The 20,750-nt window shown below is 37.2% G+C and overlaps 1 protein-coding gene across 2 annotated transcripts in view; it reads left to right on the plus strand.

The window, feature by feature from the left end:
- The window catches only part of LOC309484733 (phospholipid-transporting ATPase ABCA1), a 320,137-nt gene that overhangs the window by 134,144 nt on the left and 165,243 nt on the right, over window positions 1–20,750 (plus strand). For both annotated transcript variants that reach the window (XM_082151085.1, XM_082151084.1), the window contains exons 3-8: window positions 6,604–6,697; window positions 7,218–7,359; window positions 7,777–7,904; window positions 10,381–10,508; window positions 12,012–12,206; window positions 18,742–18,828. In XM_082151085.1, the coding sequence (XP_082007211.1) occupies window positions 6,604–6,697; window positions 7,218–7,359; window positions 7,777–7,904; window positions 10,381–10,508; window positions 12,012–12,206; window positions 18,742–18,828 (774 nt within the window). The remainder of the gene's footprint in view (window positions 1–6,603; window positions 6,698–7,217; window positions 7,360–7,776; window positions 7,905–10,380; window positions 10,509–12,011; window positions 12,207–18,741; window positions 18,829–20,750) is intronic.

Genomic DNA, 20,750 nt, shown 5'->3' on the forward strand with positions numbered 1-20,750 from the left:
CTATGTGTGTGACAGAGAGAGAGAGACCTAATAATCATGCTTTATTATAGGCATATTGAAGATTTGTATAACCAAAGAAATACTATATTTAATTTTTTATTTTTTTATTTTTTTGACAAGCTATATGAGTCTGGTTGAAAATCTGTTAAGTATTAACAGTTAAGATTCTAAAATCTTATAAGATTATAAAAATATTTTAGTGTGTACCCAGCATTATTCACCTCCTGATTGATTCAGGAAACGGAATATGTTGATCTTGACTGAATGGCTGGACTATTTGCGTTGGAGGAGCAGACAAAATAAGACAAAACAACTCACTGGCAATATCATATTAACTTACATATTAACTCAATATTAACTTCTCATATAGCCTATTAAACTGTTGTATCATGCTTGTATTAGTGTTACGCCAGGTTCACACATACTCCGTTTGCAGTGTGTATGCGATGCGTGTTGCAGTAGCACCACGGGCTCATGTGCTTTCACATAATGCTGCTTTTGCAGTACGCAACTGAGCCGCGGCTTCATCAGAATAAAAGGTTCTGGGCTGCGTTTCCCAAAAACATTGTAAGCCTAAGTTGACAATTAACAATTGCCACATCTCTACGATCAACTTACACTTACAATGCTTTATGGAAACGCAACCCAGACCATTTTGCTAAAAATAATCAGAATTCTCTAGGGTATTTTTTTTAACTTTGAGGTAAATTAGCCTATTAAACACACACACACACACACACACACACACACACACACACACACACACACACACACACACACACACACACACACACACACACACACACACACACACACACACACACACACACACAACACACACACACACACACAGAAAGAGAGAGAGAGAGAGAGAGAGAGAGAGAGAGAGAGAGAGAGTTTGAGCCCTTATTTGTAATTCTCTCTCTTGAACCAATACACACGGACACACACTATCTGATGTGATCTAGTATTCTTTCTCATTCCGCCTGCAGACTTCCACAGTATAAATAATGTAGCGGACAGTCACAGAACACACTTTCCTATTCAGAACTCTGCAAATTCTATGGTACGCAATATGATATCAATGGAAAAAATTATCATATTTGTGGTATTTTTCCTGTTTAAAATTGGACACTATAACAATATCAATAAAAATTTTCATAAATTTCATAATTTTTTTACGTTTTTGTACCACAACAGACAAATTGAAACATTTGACATTTTCACGTAGAAAAAAAGAAAAATATTTATTGAAAACATCAATGTCTTTAACTAGACAATTGAACAAACACATTTGTCCAGTTTTTAATGAATTACAAATTTCATATTTAATAAAAAATAACATTTCATATCCAGCTGTTGCTCTCAGGCAACATTGTACCATAGTGGAACACAAGTATCACCAAACCATCATTTCATCAAGTTATCATATGAAGTTAACATATCCATCTTCATCCTCGTCTCCATCTTCACTCTCATCCTCACTTTGTCACTATGACCTCATCTTCCTCGTCACAGTATGACACCTCATCCTCACCCTCATCAACTGGCAGTTGTGTTTTATACCTTTTTTAGGTGCTATAGAAAATATGCAGATCATAATGCAGACATATAGTATGTGAATAACTATTCTTATACAGTAAGTGCATTACAAAATCATGCAAATATGCAAATGTATTTAGATAATTCTAACTCTTTGTCTTACAAATATAATATATTTGTATTCCAAGGAAGCCTGGTATGGCCTTATGCGATTCCATTGTGGTACAATGTTGCCTCAAGGCAACACACAGTTCTTTTGTTATGTCCTCTAAACATTTGATGATATATAATGTAAAGTTCTTGAAAATACTTCTTTAGTGAAGGTGACTCTTATTTTTTGTGGATGATTAACTGGATGCAAATTAGTGCAAAATTCTCCTTTTCACTGGGGAAAATATGGACCCATGTGACCAGTGCACATATGCTGAAACAAGACACAAAATGGACCCCTGAGGGTCATGTGACCAGTTTATTTAAATTTTTTTGCACTTTCATTGATTGGTATTTGAGATCTTTCCTCAGATAGTTTTGAGTAATAAATGGGTGTCTCATTTTATAAAAAATAAACTAAAATAGACTATGTGGCCTGGAGGCAACACCGTACCATAGAGGGATATATTACATTTACATTTATTCATTTAGCAGATGCTTTTATCCAAAGCGACTTACAAATGAGAACAATAGAAGCAGTTAAACTAACAATAGGCAGGGCCGGCGCGTGCACTTCTACCGCTCTAGGTGAAAAACATTTGTGCCGCCCCTAGGGCTGGTCCGAATACCATTTTTTGAGCTTCGAAGCTGCGGTAGTAATGAACATCGAATATTCAAAGCTTCGAGAGGGTGCTGAACATATTCTTCTCTCTAATAAAGGCAGGAATCTCTATGTGTCTATATGTCCGTTTGCATTTTGATTATTTCGAGAACCGTTCATCCAATCGACTTCACAAGGGAGTGCAGTGTAGCATTTGGTGGTGCAATATAGATGGACACGCGAGACACGACACGTTCAGAATTAATAAACTTTTAGTAAACTACAGAACACCGCGAGCGGGAAGCGCGAGCACACACACATGTCTGTTAAATTAAGCAATACTTTAAAGGGACTATGTGTAGCTTTTTAGGTATTTTATTATCTAAAATCAATATTTTTATTCATAAATATGCCCTCAATGGTGTACAAATACCTATGCCAATGATCAGACTAATCCTCGTAAACGAAGAATTTATTATCTTTATATACATGGGACGGGTAGGTCCACGGAGGCTTCGATGTAGTTCCGCCATCTTGAAAAACTATAATAGCAGAGAGGGACAAAAAGTACTAGGCCAAGGCGTTTCCACAACGCGTTTTCGTTCAGAACCAGCGTCACGTGACTGAAGCCAGCAGAAGCGGAGGAGCAGAGCAGTGAGAGGCGCTTGTCACTGCCGCGGCAAGTTTAAAAGGATGCACACTGCACGATTATTTATACACCGTTCATTCATACATATGCTGAGTCACAGGATAAGGAGTCCTTGTCGTCGAAAAAGTCCAAAACAGACCGTAAAAGGAAACGTGACCGGAGATTACAAAAACAAGGGTTAATGTCGGGATAGCTAATGCAGGAGAAAGCTTTCAAAAGAGACCCTGAAGTTGCCTGCTTTCTACTCGACAGGTAAGTCAATGTTACGGTCTTAATTACAAGCTTTTTTTCATTGCTTGGTTGTGTACTTTATTATATAGACAGTCGAACATTTATAGTTAAAAGTTAAACAGGCTCTTTGATGAATAGCAGCTATTGAGTAAAGTAACGTTAGAGAAGGCTCTGATGATGATGATATCTAACAATGCACGTACTTCAAAAAATATAACGAGTAAAGAAGGCATTACTACTAATTACCATAGTTAATCTTTTTCACAGTCAGTAATTGATAACTGTAACATTCTTTTTTTCGTTGTTTCAAGTTTCAGTTTGTTTTAAATAACAAACCTGTTCACCCGATGAAAAACTCGAAGTGCTATTATAAGACATCCTGTCATAGCTTTTTGGTACATAACGGCTACCGTAGATGCAACGCGCATTTGAAAAAGTGAGGCGGTGGAGAGCATTATTCGTTTGAATGCAAAATACAATTTCACCACTAGATGGGAGAAATTCCTACACACAGTCCCTTTAAGTTAGTCTATATTTTTCTGACTAACAAATTACTGACACAGTAAAGGGTAGATTTAAATTAAGAAAAACAAAATTTCAATAAAGAAAAACAAAATTTCAATAAAGAAAAAAACTAAATGTAAAATTTAAATAAAGAAAAAACGAAATTTAAATAAAGAAAAAAAAACATTTAAATAAAGAAAAAACAAAATTAAAAATTTAAATAAAGAAAAAACGAAATTTAAATAAAGTAAAACGAAATTTAAATAAAGAAAAACGAAATTTACATAAAGAAAAACGAATTAAGTTAAATAAAAATCGAGATTAATTTAGATTGATAATAATGGGTAAAAAGGCTAATAGCCTTTTTTTTTGTTTCTATTGTTATATTTTCCACAATGTCAAAGCAACGCAGCTTAACCCAAAACACAAGCTCAGGCATGCACTTCTGTCCATACAAACTCCGCTGTTCTGCGCTCTAGCCAGAGAACACTCCCGTTGCAGGAACACTTTAGGCCAAGAGGAAGCAAATATATACATATACTATATGCGTAGGTGGATGTGATCGGGGATTTTGGCTGTGTAACATTTAAAGCCACTTAAATTAACGAAATGACTCAAATAAAGATTCGTTCATTTTTATAAACGAGATCGAACAAGAGAGTAAGTAAAATTATCCGAACTTCCCATCACTCAGTCATGAGTCATGACTCGTGAGAGCAGGGGGCGGGGCGGGGCGGCGCAGCGGCAGCTCAGCAAATCATATAGCCTATTTTGTGAATTGTTCATTCCCGATTGGCACACATTTTGCCGGCCTTACAAAAGTGCCGCTCTAGGCAATTGCCTAGTTCGCCTATATGGACGCGCCGGCCCTGACAATAGGACAACAATATGCAAGTGCTATGACCCTTCCCAGTTTAATCTAACGCAGTATGTGTACTTTATTTTTTATTTTTTATAAAGATACTAGATATATAATAGAAGATAAAGTGTTAGTATTAATGGATCAAGTGTTGCCGAAAAAGATGCGTATTCTGCCGTTTCTTGAAAATGGCCACGGACTCAGCAGCTCTGGTTGAGTTAGGCAGATCATTCCACCAGCAGGGAACAGTCAAGGTAAAGGTTAGAGAAAGAGATTTTGTGCCTCTTTGAGATGACACCACAAGACTTGAATTTGATGCGAGCGGCAACTGGCAACCAGCGCAATTTTGTGAGGAGAGGAGTGACATATGCTCTCTTTGGCTTGGTAAAGACCACTCTTGCTGCAGCATTGGATCAGTTGCAGAGGTTTTTACAGAGCAAGCTGGGAGACCAGCCAGGAGAGCATTACAATAGTCCAGTCTGGATAGTACAAGCGCTTGGACAAGGAGTTGTGTAGCATGCTCTGATAGGAAGGGCCTGATCCTCCTAATGTTGTACAAGGCAAATCTACTTGACCGGGCAGTGCTAAAAATGTGGTCTGTGTGAAGTTCAATTGATCATCAACTACAACTCCAAGGTTCCTGGCTGATCTTGAAGGAGTTATGGATGACGAGCCTAACTGAATGGTGAAGTTGTGATGAAGAGTTGGGTTGGCCGGGACCACAAGTAGCTCTGTCAACATATATGTATATAACTACTAAAACCACTATCACAGAAATGTAATGGTACCAGTTGGATGCTGTGAGCTGAAACTCAGATTGGGCTCGTTTTACACCCTGCCATTAACATGTGACCTGTATCCAGAGGTTGTCCACATACACACTAAAAAAACAAGTGTGTTTGTGATCGCAATGTTATGACTTGTGTGTCCTGGTACAGAGGTACTCGAGGACGCATTACGAGCAGATCTCAGTGTAGTGTAGTGATCTTTTTTATGTGTGTTCTTTTATTTATTTATTTATTTGTATTATTATTGATTAATTTACTGATAATTTACTGTTACCGTTGTTGTTGTTAATTTGTATTTACTTGTGTGATTTATGTCACTAAATAAAGCATTCAAAAAGTGCAATATAAAGACAATCTAGTCATCGTATGGGCAGTCACTGGTTGACGTCACACAAAACCCCACAAACCCCACACCACACCGCCACGTGGCTGTATTTTTTTGTGAGACAATCAAGAGCAGGAAGAGCAGAATGCAGTAAGTTTGCTTTTGCACCCAAAAGTTGCTCATTGTCTGTAAAGAATTCACAACTATCACATCACATCTGCCAATGATTTGGGCCCATATTTCTCTTTTTACCATTTTGATCACGACATCTATGCAATGTAGGCTATTATTTGCAACATCTTCCACCTCATTTTGCGAGGTTGGAAATGTGTAGCTTAGTGACTGAAAACACTTTTTAAAAGAAACCGTGCCACTTCAGGTCAACTTTGCAACAGCATTTTTCCATTACAGACTTATTTTAAATATTGTGTGGGAAACAGATCCAATAAGTTAACTAGATTCAGAAGCCACTTGTTGTTGACAAGTGTAAACACACTGATGATCTGATCGGCTTGGTTAGATCACGTTGATCTCATGTTAATGCCAAGTGTAAACACAGCAAGGTTTAGGGGTGTAACGGTTCAGTAACAGTTTTGATACAGTTTGGTATGTGCTATGTTCAGGAAAAAAAGGACTACTGTCAAATAAAAATTAAATAAAAACAAATAATCAAACTCCATGCAAGCAATAGCACAAATACAATAGAGCAAAGCAAATAGATAGACATTTTTTTTATTATTTTCTTATTTTTTTATTCCATTGTTTGGAGCTTTCCATATTGAGAAAGTTATACATCAGACAATTTGATGCGGTGCAATAACAGAACCAAAGATGCATAAAAGCACAAACTCTGCTCAGGGCAAGCAAGCTGAACCTAATGGAGGGCAGACGATATGAGATGAATTGTGTTGCTATTGAGATCAGTGTTGTGAAGAGTCTCTCTCTCTCTCTCAGGTGCGGTTGGTGGTGGAGCTGATTTGGCCTCTGTTTCTGTTCTTCATTCTTGTGTCGGTCAGATCCACCAATCAGCCTGTTTATAAAAGCCAGTGTAAGTATTGCTCAACTTCAGTTATTCCCAGAATCCTCACTCTCGAACAGTATGCAATTTTTTTTTTTTTACGCCAAACATTTTCTAAATGTTCTAATAAAATAAATGTATTTATGTGTGGGAGTTACTGAGAAGCACATTGAAAGCAAATCGGTATTAATCATAATACATTTTCATTTGATAATTGAATGAACTACATGATATGCTCATTTATTGCAAACTGGCCTTCTAAGTTAAATTGACAGCTGTAGTTTGTAAAATTGTTTTGAAGAACAGCGATACAGCTTTACAGAAAATACTTGTTTAGCGGGTTTGTGAGGTCATGGCAGCACAGGAGTGTTATAAAATTTGATCCGTTAAAGACCTAATGCACGTTATTTTCTTTTCATTTTGTTACATTAGAGCTAAATACTGTAAGCTTCTTGAGTGAAAATGTAAAAATTTTGAAAAGACCAAAATTACGGTCGCATTCCTAAAGCTGAAAACGCTAATGAAATTGTGAATATTTTCTTCTTCTCAGGCCACTACCCCAATAAGCCCCTCCCATCAGCAGGTGTGTTGCCATGGCTACAGGGCATGTTGTGTAACTTACAGAACCCGTGTGTCAGTTATCCCACACCTGGTGAATCACCCGGACAGGTGAACAACTTCAACGACTCCACGTGAGTGTCAGATCAACAAAATGCAAATGCAGCGTGTTCTGTTTTCTTAACATGAATAGATTTACACAATGAATTCCCCAAATGAATGCAGACCCAACTTATAGGAAGCATAATCATTTTTAAATTTAAAACAATAATTTTAATAATAAACCATAATAATATTGGAAAACACTTTACAATAAGGTTTCATTTGTTATCATTAGTTAAATACATAGTTAATATATTAGATAAGCTTTATGTAAGTTAATGCATTAACAAATGTTAACAAATGTTAACTAACAATTTATTCTTTAAATTGCTTTAAAAAATGTAATTCAGTCTTCATTTATTCAAGCATATATATATATATATATATATATATACACACACACACAACTTTGTTTGGCTCTGTTTGTATCTTATGCTTCTTTTTTTCAGAGTAACAAAGATTTTGATTGAAGTTCAGTCGCTCCTGGCAGATCCTGCTCTCTTCAGCAACGTTCAATTGATCTCTGATGATATCGGCCAATGGGCGTCCGTCCTGCAGAATGCAAACCCAGCTGGAGGTAAATCTCTATGTTTCCTTTTCTAAAGCTGATATTATTTTAAATAAAATCTCAGTGGATTTGAATGGAAACCTGTTTCCACCATAAAATAAAAAATAAAAAACTTTTTTATCTCACAATTATTACTTTATTTCTCGCAATTGCAAGTTTATATCTTGCAATTCTGACTTTATAGCACGCAATTGTGAGTTCATATCTCACAAATCAGACTTTTTGATGTAAACTCGCAATTGTGAGATAAAAAGTTACAATTATCTTAAAATGTTTTATTCTGTGGTGTAAACAAGCTTCCATAGATTTGCCTGCTGGCAATTTTTCTTAACAAGATCATCTTAAATCGATTCACAGTTTTGTCTAGGTAGAACTGCTGTTATGAACACTTCAGTTCATCCCAGTTCAGCTGTGTGTTTTTTCCACCAATCTCATAAACGTGAAATAATCGGCAGCATTTCCACAGTATGACACTCATGCATTGTGAGTAATCAAACGTGTGCTTTTGAGCATCATTATTAGATCATCATTACCATTATCATCTTTCAAATATAAGTAAAAATAGAATCAGTTGTTGACTTAAGTTTAGAGTGCAACATTTGTGCATGAGATATGTTTCTGGTTCAAATATGCCATTAACCCTCTATTGGTATGGTGTTGCCTCCAGGCAACAAAATCTATTTTAGTTTATTTTTAATAAAATTAGACTTTTAATGCAAGTAGAGTAGCACCCAAGTCGCAGTGCTTCGCTTGTGCTTCACCCCAATATAGTCCCAAGTCAATATCTGCCTAGGAAATCGCCTAGTCTTAATCTGCATTGCTATTTATACTCGTTTTGAGTACACAGGCCACAAGAAGTAATTTTTTTATTTTTTTTTATTTTTTTTTTATCACTTTTACTCACGGCATGCTATCCGGGAACAAAGGATTCCACTCATTATGCCAAGCTAAGCTAGCGTCAGCGCTGCCAGACTAAGACAATGCATGCACTGAGACAAAAATGCGTTTGCCCACCTATCTAAATGTAGGGGAGATGGTGAATAACCCCTATTTCAAAAAACAGTGGCGTTCCTTTAAGGACTTGTTAAGTAATATTTTACCAGAAAAAGCTTTGGAGTTTGTATAATATGTAAATTTAAAACATCTTGTGTGATCTTAACGGCTGTATTTAAATTTTTGTTTGGTTTTTATTATTATAGTTTTTATGCTAATTATATATTTTTTTGGCATGAAGATATCGATATTTTTTGGCTTGGCATGAAGTTATCCTCAAATGCAATGGCATTCAAATCTATACTGTAACTACTATTGCCCTTGCTGTTCTTACACAATGACGTGCACAACTAGAATGGACGTACACTTGAATTGACTAACAGTGGCACGGTGCAATTTACAGCTGCAGTTGTTGGTTGTCAGGTGCAGGTCGTATATCTTGCCGCTCTGCTGTTGTTTGTTCATACCGTTTAGTCTAATGATATTCAGATTTCTGAGGAAGCTCATTTGCAAATAGGCCGTGTTGTCAGGACGTGGTCACCGCTGCAAGCCTATTTGCATTCTAGGGCCATGAACTTCTATTATACAAGATTAAATTCATCAGCAGATCTAAGAGAGAGTAATTAACTCACAGCGCTGCCAGAGACTCGCCGATAAAAGCGGCCAATCAGAGCGAGCGTGGAATAAAGCGCCCAATGGGAGCGCAGGGTGACGCCATGGCAGCCGGAGATGATTAAGGTGCGGGGTGACGACTCCAATCTCTCTCGAATAGAGCTTATCCGTGCACACGTGTTTGTGTGTAAGCCGGTCTGTCTGCGACCTACCTGATTGGTGTTGAAGAGGATTGTCGAGATGACAACAAAGACGCAGATAAGATTCAGAGTGTAATGACGTGCCCTCTGTAATCAGCGCTGCTGTCTGATACTCTTCGAGCGCTGGGCCGCTAATTAGCACGGCTCTATACATATTAGCCGGGTCAGGTTTTTTTTTTTTACGTTCCCAAACACAACCGCCCATTCATGAGAATTACAACAGCTCTCTCTAGGGCGCAGTCAGACCTCCATCCACCCTTGATGTCTAAACACACAAGCTTTCATATGCCTAATTGGCTTTCATGGTCTTTGTGCGAGCGTGTGGGAGGAATTTGCAGTTACATGATGACAAAACAGCGTGTTGCCTCATAGCTAAATGAGTCTTTAACGGGCTAACACGTGTTTAATAAGCCACATCCTCTCCTTCAATCACGGCCTCAATTTACCCGAAGCGTTTGCATAGCCGCCCACCGCAATACACCTCGACCTCCACTTGAAAACATGTTACGTTTTCTAAGATAAAAAGAAATGAATACTTTTATTTATTTATTTTTGCTGTTTAGACTACAAAAAATATATAAGATTTTAAAAATGGTGTATTTTCTGTCTGTCTGAACGAAACCTATGTAAGTTACAGTAAGAGCAATATGTTAATATTCCCTGTTCAATTTCTCTGTTAGGTCAGTCCATTCCGCTTCGCAATTTGCTGAGAACCAACGAGACGTTTTCAGAATATCTGACGAACAGCCTTTCTGTGCCAAGCACAACAGCCACGAGCCTGATGAAGGTGAAAGTTCGGCTTGGCCAGGTACGTCATCTACAAAGACAGATGGAGAGCCAGAAAGATAAAGAGACGCTGTATATTTTAGTGCAGACTGGAGGAGATCCAATATCCCTTAATGAAAAATCAGCCGAAAGTCCAGACGCTTCTACAGGAACTCAATCACATCACCAAAGCCCCATGTTTTACCTCAGCAATAAAGCTTGTTGTTAAAGCTAGATTCACATGGTGGTAAAATGTCAAACACATGTCATTTGAACTTCAAAAGCAAAACTCAATAGGCACATAAATATTTAGAGGACAATGTTTTAACTCTAATTATAAAAATTAAGAAATAAAAATATTGCTGTTGTAAATAACAATTGTCATGTAAAATGACAAAAGAATCTTTGATAATTAAAGGCCTAAAAATATGATTTATTTCACACTGCAAGTTACAATACTAATATTTTTTTAGTCTTAAATTTCTCACTTTCAAACATTCAAATCCTCAAGCTTTTATTTTGACATAATACTGATAAAAGTGCTGAAAATGTAGACATACTCATTTAGTTAAATCGCTTATTTAATTATTGATGCTCGCATTTTTAATTAAATAAGCGATTTAATTAAATAAGTACTTGTTTTTGCCACAGAATAAAAAAGGTAATTGCAACTTAATGCATGTTTACATCTCGGAATTCTGACTTTTTTCCCCCCTCAGATTTGCCTGATATAAACTCGCAATTGCGAGAAAAAAGTCAGAATTGTGAATTTATACCTCACAGTTCTGAAATTATAACATGCAACTGCGAGTTTATAACTAGCAATCGGTAAAAAAAATGTCAGAATTGAGACAAGTTGCAATTGCTTCTTTTTTTCCATATGGCATTAAGCTATATCGCGATTTCACTTTTATTTGGATTAATTGTGCAGCAACATTTTTTATTTATTTTAACTTTACATTTGATTAATTAGTATCTTTTCATCAATTCATGAACCCCTTTCAGTTGAAGTTTGCAATCCCTGATCTGACATAACATGGATCATCAGGTTTCAATTGTGAAATATATTAATTTGTGAGGACAAAACAAAAAAGTACTTCTTGACAAAAATGTTGCCTTTATATTGATCTTTCAAAATGTTATATAAACTCAAAGATGATGCCAGGCGGTATTCCAGAAAGTAGGTTCTGGGACTTACCTGGGTAAGTTTATTCAGCGCATGCGCACCCTATTGAGTGGGCGTGACAGATTTTGCACAATATATAATGCATTTTTGCTTTGCAAAACGTGTTTTGTGTGAACGACCCCCTATAGCGAGCTTCTTCTTAGCCATAGACTGTAAAAAAAATAGCGTCCGTTTCCATGGTGACTCCTGGATTATATGCTTGGTTGAGAATGTATTTGCGCGATCAATTTTAACTCGTGAGTTCCATACTCCTTAATGGTATTTATTAATCTTGCTTTCTGGAATACCCTCCAGGTGTGTCTCTGATGTTCATCTGAGATTTGTTTTGATATCCTAACTGTTATCTGCTCTGTTGTGTAGTTGCCTGCGCTCTCAGGTGAAGGAGATCTGCGCTCTGTGCTCTGCAGTGAATCAGTCGATCGTGTCCTGGAGTTTAATTCATCCAATCAGAAGGCAGAGTTTCAGAACATCACATGCTCCTTGACAGCCAATAAGCTTCTTCAAGCCAGACAAGCGTTCATGCAGAATGTTGACAACATGAAACTTCTAAATACAGTGAGTAAACCTCCTTTATTTCTGTGAGTGGGACTTTTAAACATTTTATGACTACATTTAAAAAAAATTTAAATCAGTATTTTTGTATTTTCTAGTAAAAATAATTATCATTAAACCATGATATGGGTCATTCTACAGAAATGTCCACAAAAGCCTGTAGCTGTGGTTCAGCTGCGCGCGACAAACAGTGTGAAAGCAAAACGGGCGTGTGCTGCTCCCACTCACCATGCGAACTGCTTCTGTGATGCATCCGCTCTGCTAACACGTGCCGTGTGAAACCGGCGTCAGAGATCTAGTTGGTCTGATAAAAAAAAAAAAAAAAAGCTTCAATTAAAGTAACGCACCGCATTTTTGGGCAGTAACTGTAACGGCGTTATTAAGATGGGAAGAGTAATCAATTAGATTACTCATTACTAAAAAGTAACACCGTTATTTATAACGCTGTTATTCCCATCACTGAATGTGACCTTATTATTTGTACATGCTGTGACTATACAAATCACAACATGTAAATAGGACAATGTTGGCGTTATTTTGTCACTTATTGGGAGCAGTATGCTAGCTGGAGCCATTTACCTCTAGTATTCGTGCTAAGCTAGGCTAGCGGTGGGTGCGTCAGACAGAGTTACGGCACACACGGAGATGAAAAGGGTATGCATGGACTTATCTAACTCTGGGGGATACGGTGAATAAGCTAAAGCCCCAAAAAGCCGGCATGTTCCTTTAAAGACTGCATGTACCATTTTTTTGTCACTGGTGTTACCTTACTTCTTTGGCAATATTAAAGGTTTTTATGAAATATTATTTCTATTTTTTTTTCGGCACATGTAGTCAGAATTACCGAAAAATAACAATAATGCAACAAATAAGGAGATTGTTTTATTTATTTTAATCAGGTTTGTTAAAAGTGTGCTTAAATGAGGTTAGTTTGTTTGCGCAACCATGTATTTGCTATAACTATGAAAATAATTGAAAACCAGTTAAAATCAAGTAATGATGCAATCCTTTAAATCTGAACTTTTGAGTGTAGCAGAATTAAATGGATGTAAAACTATTATCATGTCACATGTGCCATTGTATTTAATGTGACAGAAAAAAAAAAGACAGTAACACCAGTGACACAATGAATCACCAATGATATGCATTAGACCAAAGATCGTTATTCTTCAACTATAATTAAGTAGATGAGACAAAATTGTTACATTTGGCATACGATCTAAATGAATAGCTTTGAATAAAGTTGATCTATAAATAGGAATCACTGGTGTTACCCATAAGAAAGGTGACACCAATGACAGTAACACCAGTGACAATTTTCATGAAAAATTAATTTTACAAAATGGCTGCTGCAAGGTATCAAACCACATGTTGTCAATCATGGTATACTAACTAAATTAAGTAGTTTAATCCATTTGTATTCTAGGTTTTTTTTACAATTCCCTAACAATAAAGTAGGTCATACCAGTGAGTTCAACTAAAAGTTCAATATGAAATCATGAGATAAATGAGAAAATTTCTGATAACTGAAAAGAGACAGTGGATTTACTATGGGCCTTTCTTCATAGATATTCAGGAATTTGGAAGAAGGAAGTCAAGTGATGTCATCAGTGTGATTTTTATTTCAAAATCAGAGATTTTTGTTTAACGGTATCACCAGTGACATTATTATCATTATTGTATTTTAAATGGTGTAAAAACCTGTTTTTGACCTCAAAATAAAGCATTTTCCCTCTGTACATGACTGTGGGGACGAGCACTTCTGTGGCACTTCAGAGCACTTCTACGTTCAAATAACGTATTGTTTTATTTTAAAATGTAAAGAAATTGCAATCCTTAAGTTTTTTTTTAAGTGTAATATTTCTGTAAAGGCTAGGGACAGAAAAATGGACATTTCCATAGAATGACCCATATATTTACTTGAAGCAAAATGTTATAACAAATAAATGTTGCCGCTCTTTAATGTGGAGTGACAGACCAGGCGCTGTATCGCCTAAGTTCTTTACTACAAGTTACAGCACAAAATAAACTTTTTGAACATCACAAGTTGAAAAAGACAGTGCAATACCAAAATCCATATCACGTCTCTTGTAAACAATCAGTGTTTCAACCGCGGAAAGACGTCATTAAAACAGCTTGTAAAGAATGTCACGTTATGTTACATTTACCTATTATCTATTTAGTTAGATAAATAACTCGAGAAGAGCATTTTGCTATTACATATTCATTATATTTTATATGCATATACTTAATCTGTTGTCTTCGTTATTTAACATGTTTAAATCTGTCATGAAACAAGTTTTTATGACAGTCCCTATTTATGTGTTTCAACTACAAATTGTTGTATAAACATAATTAAATAATTTAAAAGTTGATATAAAACAGACTTACATGTAATTTAAATGTGTATAAGTTTTTATTTATTAGTGTTGACTATTAAACATGTGATTAATTGTTTATTATATAAACTTTTTCGATGCATCACTAAATTCAGCTTAAAGGGATAGTTCACTCAAAAATGAAAATTGTGTCATCACTTACTCAACCTCGTGTTGTTCTAAACCTGTATGGGTTTCTCTGTTCTGTTGATGGACCCCATTGACTTCCATAGTATTTTTTTTTTTCCCACTATGGAAGTCAATGGGGTCCATCAACTGTTTGGTTACCGACATTCTTCAAAATATCTTCTTTTGTGTTCAACAGAACAGAGAAACCCATACAGGTTTAGTAAGTGATGACACAATTTTCATTTTTGAGTGAACTATCCCTTTAAGTAAAATATTTCTACAGCATCCACGAGTGTGTCTGTGTTTTCAGCAGTGCAGAATGTTTTTTGAACATTCAGAAATCTCTCCTCATAACCTTTGTACACATCTTAGAGAGAGATAGGGACATATAGTACACAAAGCTCTCAGCAGCTCTTACAGAATAAAACTATTTACAGATGTGAAGCTCTGCAGCTAGAAATGGGACTAAATGGGATGCGGCACTGAAAGCAGCGCATGGACAGGCGTCCGATATACTCTAAGCTCAATGAAGGGCAGTCACTTACTGCTACAGAAGTATACAGTATGAACACTTGAACATGTGCTTTAGGTCGAACGATGAAACAAGGTCATGTCCAGGGCAGCTCTTTTCTTAATATCTAGTAAAGTATATTGGTTTTGTCATATGGGTGTTTAGATATGAGTAATTTAAGTTTTAGGGCCCTATGAAATTTTATTATTTTCCCCCCACAAATTCTATCTTTTTTTTTTTTCAAATTCTTTGTATTCCGTTTTAATGATTTATTTACATTTACATTTAGTCATTTAGCAGACGCTTTTATCCAAAGCGACTTACAAATTAGGACTAAATTAAGCGAGTCATCATGAAGAGGCAAAAACAACAACAACGCAAGAAGTGCTCAAAATACGAAGTTCAGGTATTATTCAGAGTAGCATAAGCCTGATAAGTGATGTTTCAAGGGAAAGGAAGTGTTTTTTTTTTTGTTTTTTGTTTTTTGTTTTTTATAAGGTTAAGTGCTCACGGAAGAGATGGGTTTTCAGCTGTCTTTTGAATGTTGTCAGGGATTCTGCATTCCGGATGAGGCTGGGGAGAGCGTTCCACCAGCATGGAACTGTGAATGAGAATGTTCTGGAAAGTGATTTTGTGGCTTTCTGTGATGGAACCACGAGACGTCGCTCGTTGACCGATCGTAGGTGTCTGGTAGGGATGTAGACTCGTAGAAGTGAGTGAAAGTAGGAGGGAGCTGAGCCTGTGATAGATCTGTAAGCAAGCGTCAATGCCTTGAACTTGATGCGAGCAGCGAGAGGTAGCCAGTGTAGAGAGATGAACAGAGGAGTGACGTGGGCCCTCTTGGGCTCGTTGAAGACAAGACGAGCTGCAGCTTTCTGGATCATCTGTAGGGGTTTGGTTGCACATGCTGGAAGTCCAGCCAGAAGAGCATTGCAGTAGTCAAGCCTAGAGATGACCAGGGCCTGGACGAGAAGTTGTGTTGCATGCTCAGTTAGGAAGGGCCTGATCTTCCTGATGTTGTGCAGTGCAAACCTGCATGATCGAGCTGTCTTTGAAATGTGATCTGTGAAGGTCAGCTGGTCATCAAACATTACTCCAAGATTTCTGACCGACCTTGATGGGGTGATTAATGATGACTGTAGCTGGATAGTGAAGTCATGCTTTAGAGATGGATTGGCAGGGAGGACTAGAAGCTCAGTCTTTGCCAGGTTGAGCTGCTGGTGATGTTCCTTCATCCATGTGGAGATGTCCGCCAGACAGCTTGAGACCCGTGCAGCTACTGTGGGATCATCTGGTTGAAATGAGAGGAAGAGCTGCGTGTCATCAGCATAGCAGTGGTAGGAAAAACCGTGTGCCTGTATGATGTGTCCCAGTGATGTGGTGTAGATGGAGAAGATGAGGGGACCAAGAACTGAACCCTGGGAAACCCCTGTGGTCAGCTGATGTGCTCTGGATACCTCGCCTCTCCATGTGACCTTGAAGGACCTACCTGTGAGATAGGACTCAAACCAGTGGAGTGAAGTTCCTGTGATGCCCAGTGATGAGAGGGTGGACAGAAGGATCTGATGATTCACAGTGACGAAGGCAGCAGACAGATCCAGGAGAATGAGGACTGAAGATTTGGAAGCAGCTTTTGCGATCCGTAGGGCTTCTGTGACTGACAGTAGTGCAGTCTCAGTTGAATGCCCTTTCTTGAAGCCAGATTGGTTGACATCCAGCTGGTTGTTTTGAGACAAGAAGGATGTTACTTGGTTGAAAACAGCTCTTTCAAGTGTCTTCGCAATGAATGGTAGGAGAGAGATAGGTCTGTAATTCTCTATAAATTATGTGTTTAGTGTTGGTTTTTTGAGCAGTGGAGTAACCCGAGCCTGCTTGAATGCTGTAGGCAAAGTGCCAGTATGGAGGGATGAATTGATGATGTGTGTGAGTGATGGTAGAAGTGTGGGAGAGATGGCTTGTAGAAGGTGTGAGGGGATGGGGTCAAGAGGGCAGGTGGTAGGGTGACTGGAGAGGAGAAGTGTAGATACTTCTCGAAGAAAGAAGAAAAGGAGGACAGAGGGATATTGGCTGTGGAAGGGGTCGGTCTGGGTTCCTGTGTGTGTGGAGCTGAGAACTGACTGCTGATAGCTGTTGTTTTGTTGGTGAAGAAGTTTGCAAAATCGTCAGCAGTTAAGGAGGAGGCGGGTGGTGGTGGAGGTGGACAGAGGAGAGAGTTGAATGTCTTGAAGAGTAATCGTGTGTTGGAGGAGCTGTTGATCTTGTTGTGGAAGTATGAAGATTTTGCAGCATGAACATCAACAGAAAAGGAAGAGAGGAGAGATTGAGGAGAGAGAATTTACCTTTCAATAATTAAAAAGCACATCTAATCAATTGAATTCAAACAACTTTAACTATTTATTTATTTATTTATTACAGTAATAGGGCCATATGAAAATTTCTGAGTTCTGTGTTGTCCGTTTACATTTTTCTGGATTTATGATTTGATACAAATTTATTATCTAAAACAGAGATAATCAAATCAAGGCAGACATATTTTACTGACAACCCAGAAAACAATGGGGAATATCTAGATCACCTGCTTTTAGAGAGAACTTCAAATAATTATAATATATATATATCACTTATACTTTTCCCTAAACACATTATGGCAACTAAAAATATTTATAAGTATTAAAGCAACTGAGGTGTGCTCTTATTTGGGATAACATAAATTCATATAATTATCACATATAACAGGGCTGTTAAATTCAACATTATGATCTCAAAATATGTCAGATACATGTAGATGTAGCAGTTTGTGAGTTATGAAGGAAAATATGGGAAGGTTAAAACTGCCCTTGGCCTTTCATATATGTTCAACCATTTGTTCTTAAATTCACATTTAAGACATTTATAATCCACTCTCATCCTGAAGGGCTTCGGGTTTGGTTTTGCGGATGAGAGGTTGGGAGCATAAATGTTCTCCAGACTGAATGAAGAAAAAGCCATTTGCCACGTAATCCCCTGTGCAGATAAATACTTCAAAACACACACACACACACACACACACACACACACACACACACACACTCACTCTCTCTCTCTCTCTCTCTCTCTCTCTCTCTCTCTCTCTCTCTCTCTCTCTCTCTCTCTCTCTCTCTCTCTCTCTCTCTCTCTCTCTCTCTCTCTCTTCCCCTCTCCCCCTTCCCTTTTGCTTTTTTCTGAACCTCCCTTTCCTTCTAAAGTAATCGCTATTGAATGTGTGAAGGTCAAAGAGATAGACACAGAGATAGTGCTGGCTAAGAGGCCAGTGAACGGGAGTTTATTAAGGTTGTTTTAACTGCCTGACATCCCAGGCTCTGAGAATAAACTCTGAAAATCTAATGATCTTTATAGATTGAACTGTACTTCGCTTCAGTTCAGTAATACTGTCTTAATCTTTGGCTCTCTGAGGCAGAACCCATGTAATACACAATTAAGCTCAGAAAAAATCAGTAATACTAAAATGAGTTTTTTTCCTTCTTCTTTTTTTCTGATTCAGCTTCCATTAGCATTGGGTCTGAACCGGCTCGAGACGGGCGTACTGATGGCAAAAACCAACGTTCATATCGCTCCACTAATGACAGCGGTGAGTTTTCAGTTTTGGATGAATGGACTATGCTTTCCATCTTTTACAAATGTAAAATGTTATCCAGGAATAGGATACATAGTGTGTCCCATGAGGTTTCAAATTAGAGGCACAAATGTTGGATAAACAAACATATCTTCACACCAACTAAACCTTCTCTGGAAGATAAGTAGATACTGTAATCACTTTCCATTTCCACTGTTATCAATATTATCATAAGTATTTTTGTATTTATTATAAGAATATTTATTTATTTTAATAATAATGAATACTTTTATTGTTTGATTAATAAATAAAAATAAATAAAAATAAATAAAAATAAATAAAATAAAAATTACACCTATTTAGACATCCTAAAGTTTGCTAACAGGATTTGCTAAAATTGTAAAGCTCATATATAATTTATAGAAAATAAAACAGTGTATATACTCCTTGTAGTTTGACATCCTGAGGATTTTCTGAAATACAAAAGTTTTGAAAGTTTTGAATGTTTTTAAATCTCTTGGCTGCATATATTAGATACAAAAACAGTAATATTGTGAAATATTATTGTAATCCAAAATACGTGTTTTATATGTGAATATTTTTTTAAATATAATTTATTCCTGTGATGCAAAGCTGAATTTTCAGCATCATTACTCCAGTCTTAAGTGTCACATGATCTTTCAGTAATCATTCTAATATGCTGATTTGCTGCTCAATAAACATTTCTTCTTATTATCAATTTTAAAACCAATTATGCCATTTCATATTTTTTGTGGAAACTGATTTAAAATAAATTGGATTCTTTGATTATCTCTTTTATTTTGTTATAAATTTTTTGGGGTACCGTTTATATAAACTATGTATTATGTTATTTCCATTGCTATAGAGCACAACATTCAGGTTATGGAATTATCCCATTTATTTTCTCTATACAGAAATAAAGTTTGCATAAATTGTTTAAAACAGACCTATCATGAGCTCTGAGGCTGAGGGTAACTAAACCCTAAACCAACTTTTTTTAGTTAATGATTTGTAAGAATGGGGCTTTATTAGTGCTGTTCATTGATTCGAGTAGCTTTTTTGACATTTGGGTATAAAGTGTTTTAATTCTACAATATATGGTGTAAAAACGTCTGAGTGCTGCCCTCTTCAGGTTGAATGGTGGCTACTGCTGTTGAATTTTCCTATTGGATGTTTGCGGTACTGCGTGACGTACGTGACGTAAGCAGGTTCCAGCTCACCACGCCCTCCCTTTGTACGAGCTACCACGCATAGTATTGCATCAGTTAGGATAGCTTCAAGTTAGCGTATGGTGACCATACGTCCTGTTTAACCAGGACATATCTGGCCAGGATTTCGAGATCGCCCAAAATGCCCGGGATTTGGCTTTTGCTTTCTACAGTCACCATTCATTATGTTTACATTATTACATTATTTGACACTGACACGTACGTGCCAGCTTTGCAGGTCATGCATTCTGCTTCACACGGATCCCGATCGAGACGAAAACACAGGAATTTTCTTAGCAATGCTAGAACGCACATCAACCGATCACTTGTTTAGTGTTCATGTAAACACTACATTTAGATTCACCAATCGGAATTAATTCAGTCCTACTGAATCAAAAGGTGTGCATGTAAACAAAAAGAATGGCGACGAGAAAGCAAAAGCCGTATCCCGGATATTTTGGGCGATCTCGAAATCCCGGCCGGACATGTCCTGGAATATGGTCACCCTAAGGGCCTGTCCACACGGAGACGCGTTTCGCTGTATACGTATAAATGTTTTATCGTATTGGCGTTTCGTCCACACGGATCCGGCGTTTTCGGAGACTGAAACCGCTATTTTTTTTAAACCGGGTCCCAAGGTGGATAAATCTGAAAACGCCGCCCTTGCGTTTTCGTGTGTACGGCCAATCCGTATATTTTGTGAAACGA

The sequence above is a fragment of the Leuciscus leuciscus genome (genome assembly GCF_965113295.1).
Source record: "Leuciscus leuciscus genome assembly, chromosome: 2".
In the NCBI taxonomy this organism is placed as follows: Eukaryota; Metazoa; Chordata; class Actinopteri; order Cypriniformes; family Leuciscidae; genus Leuciscus; species Leuciscus leuciscus.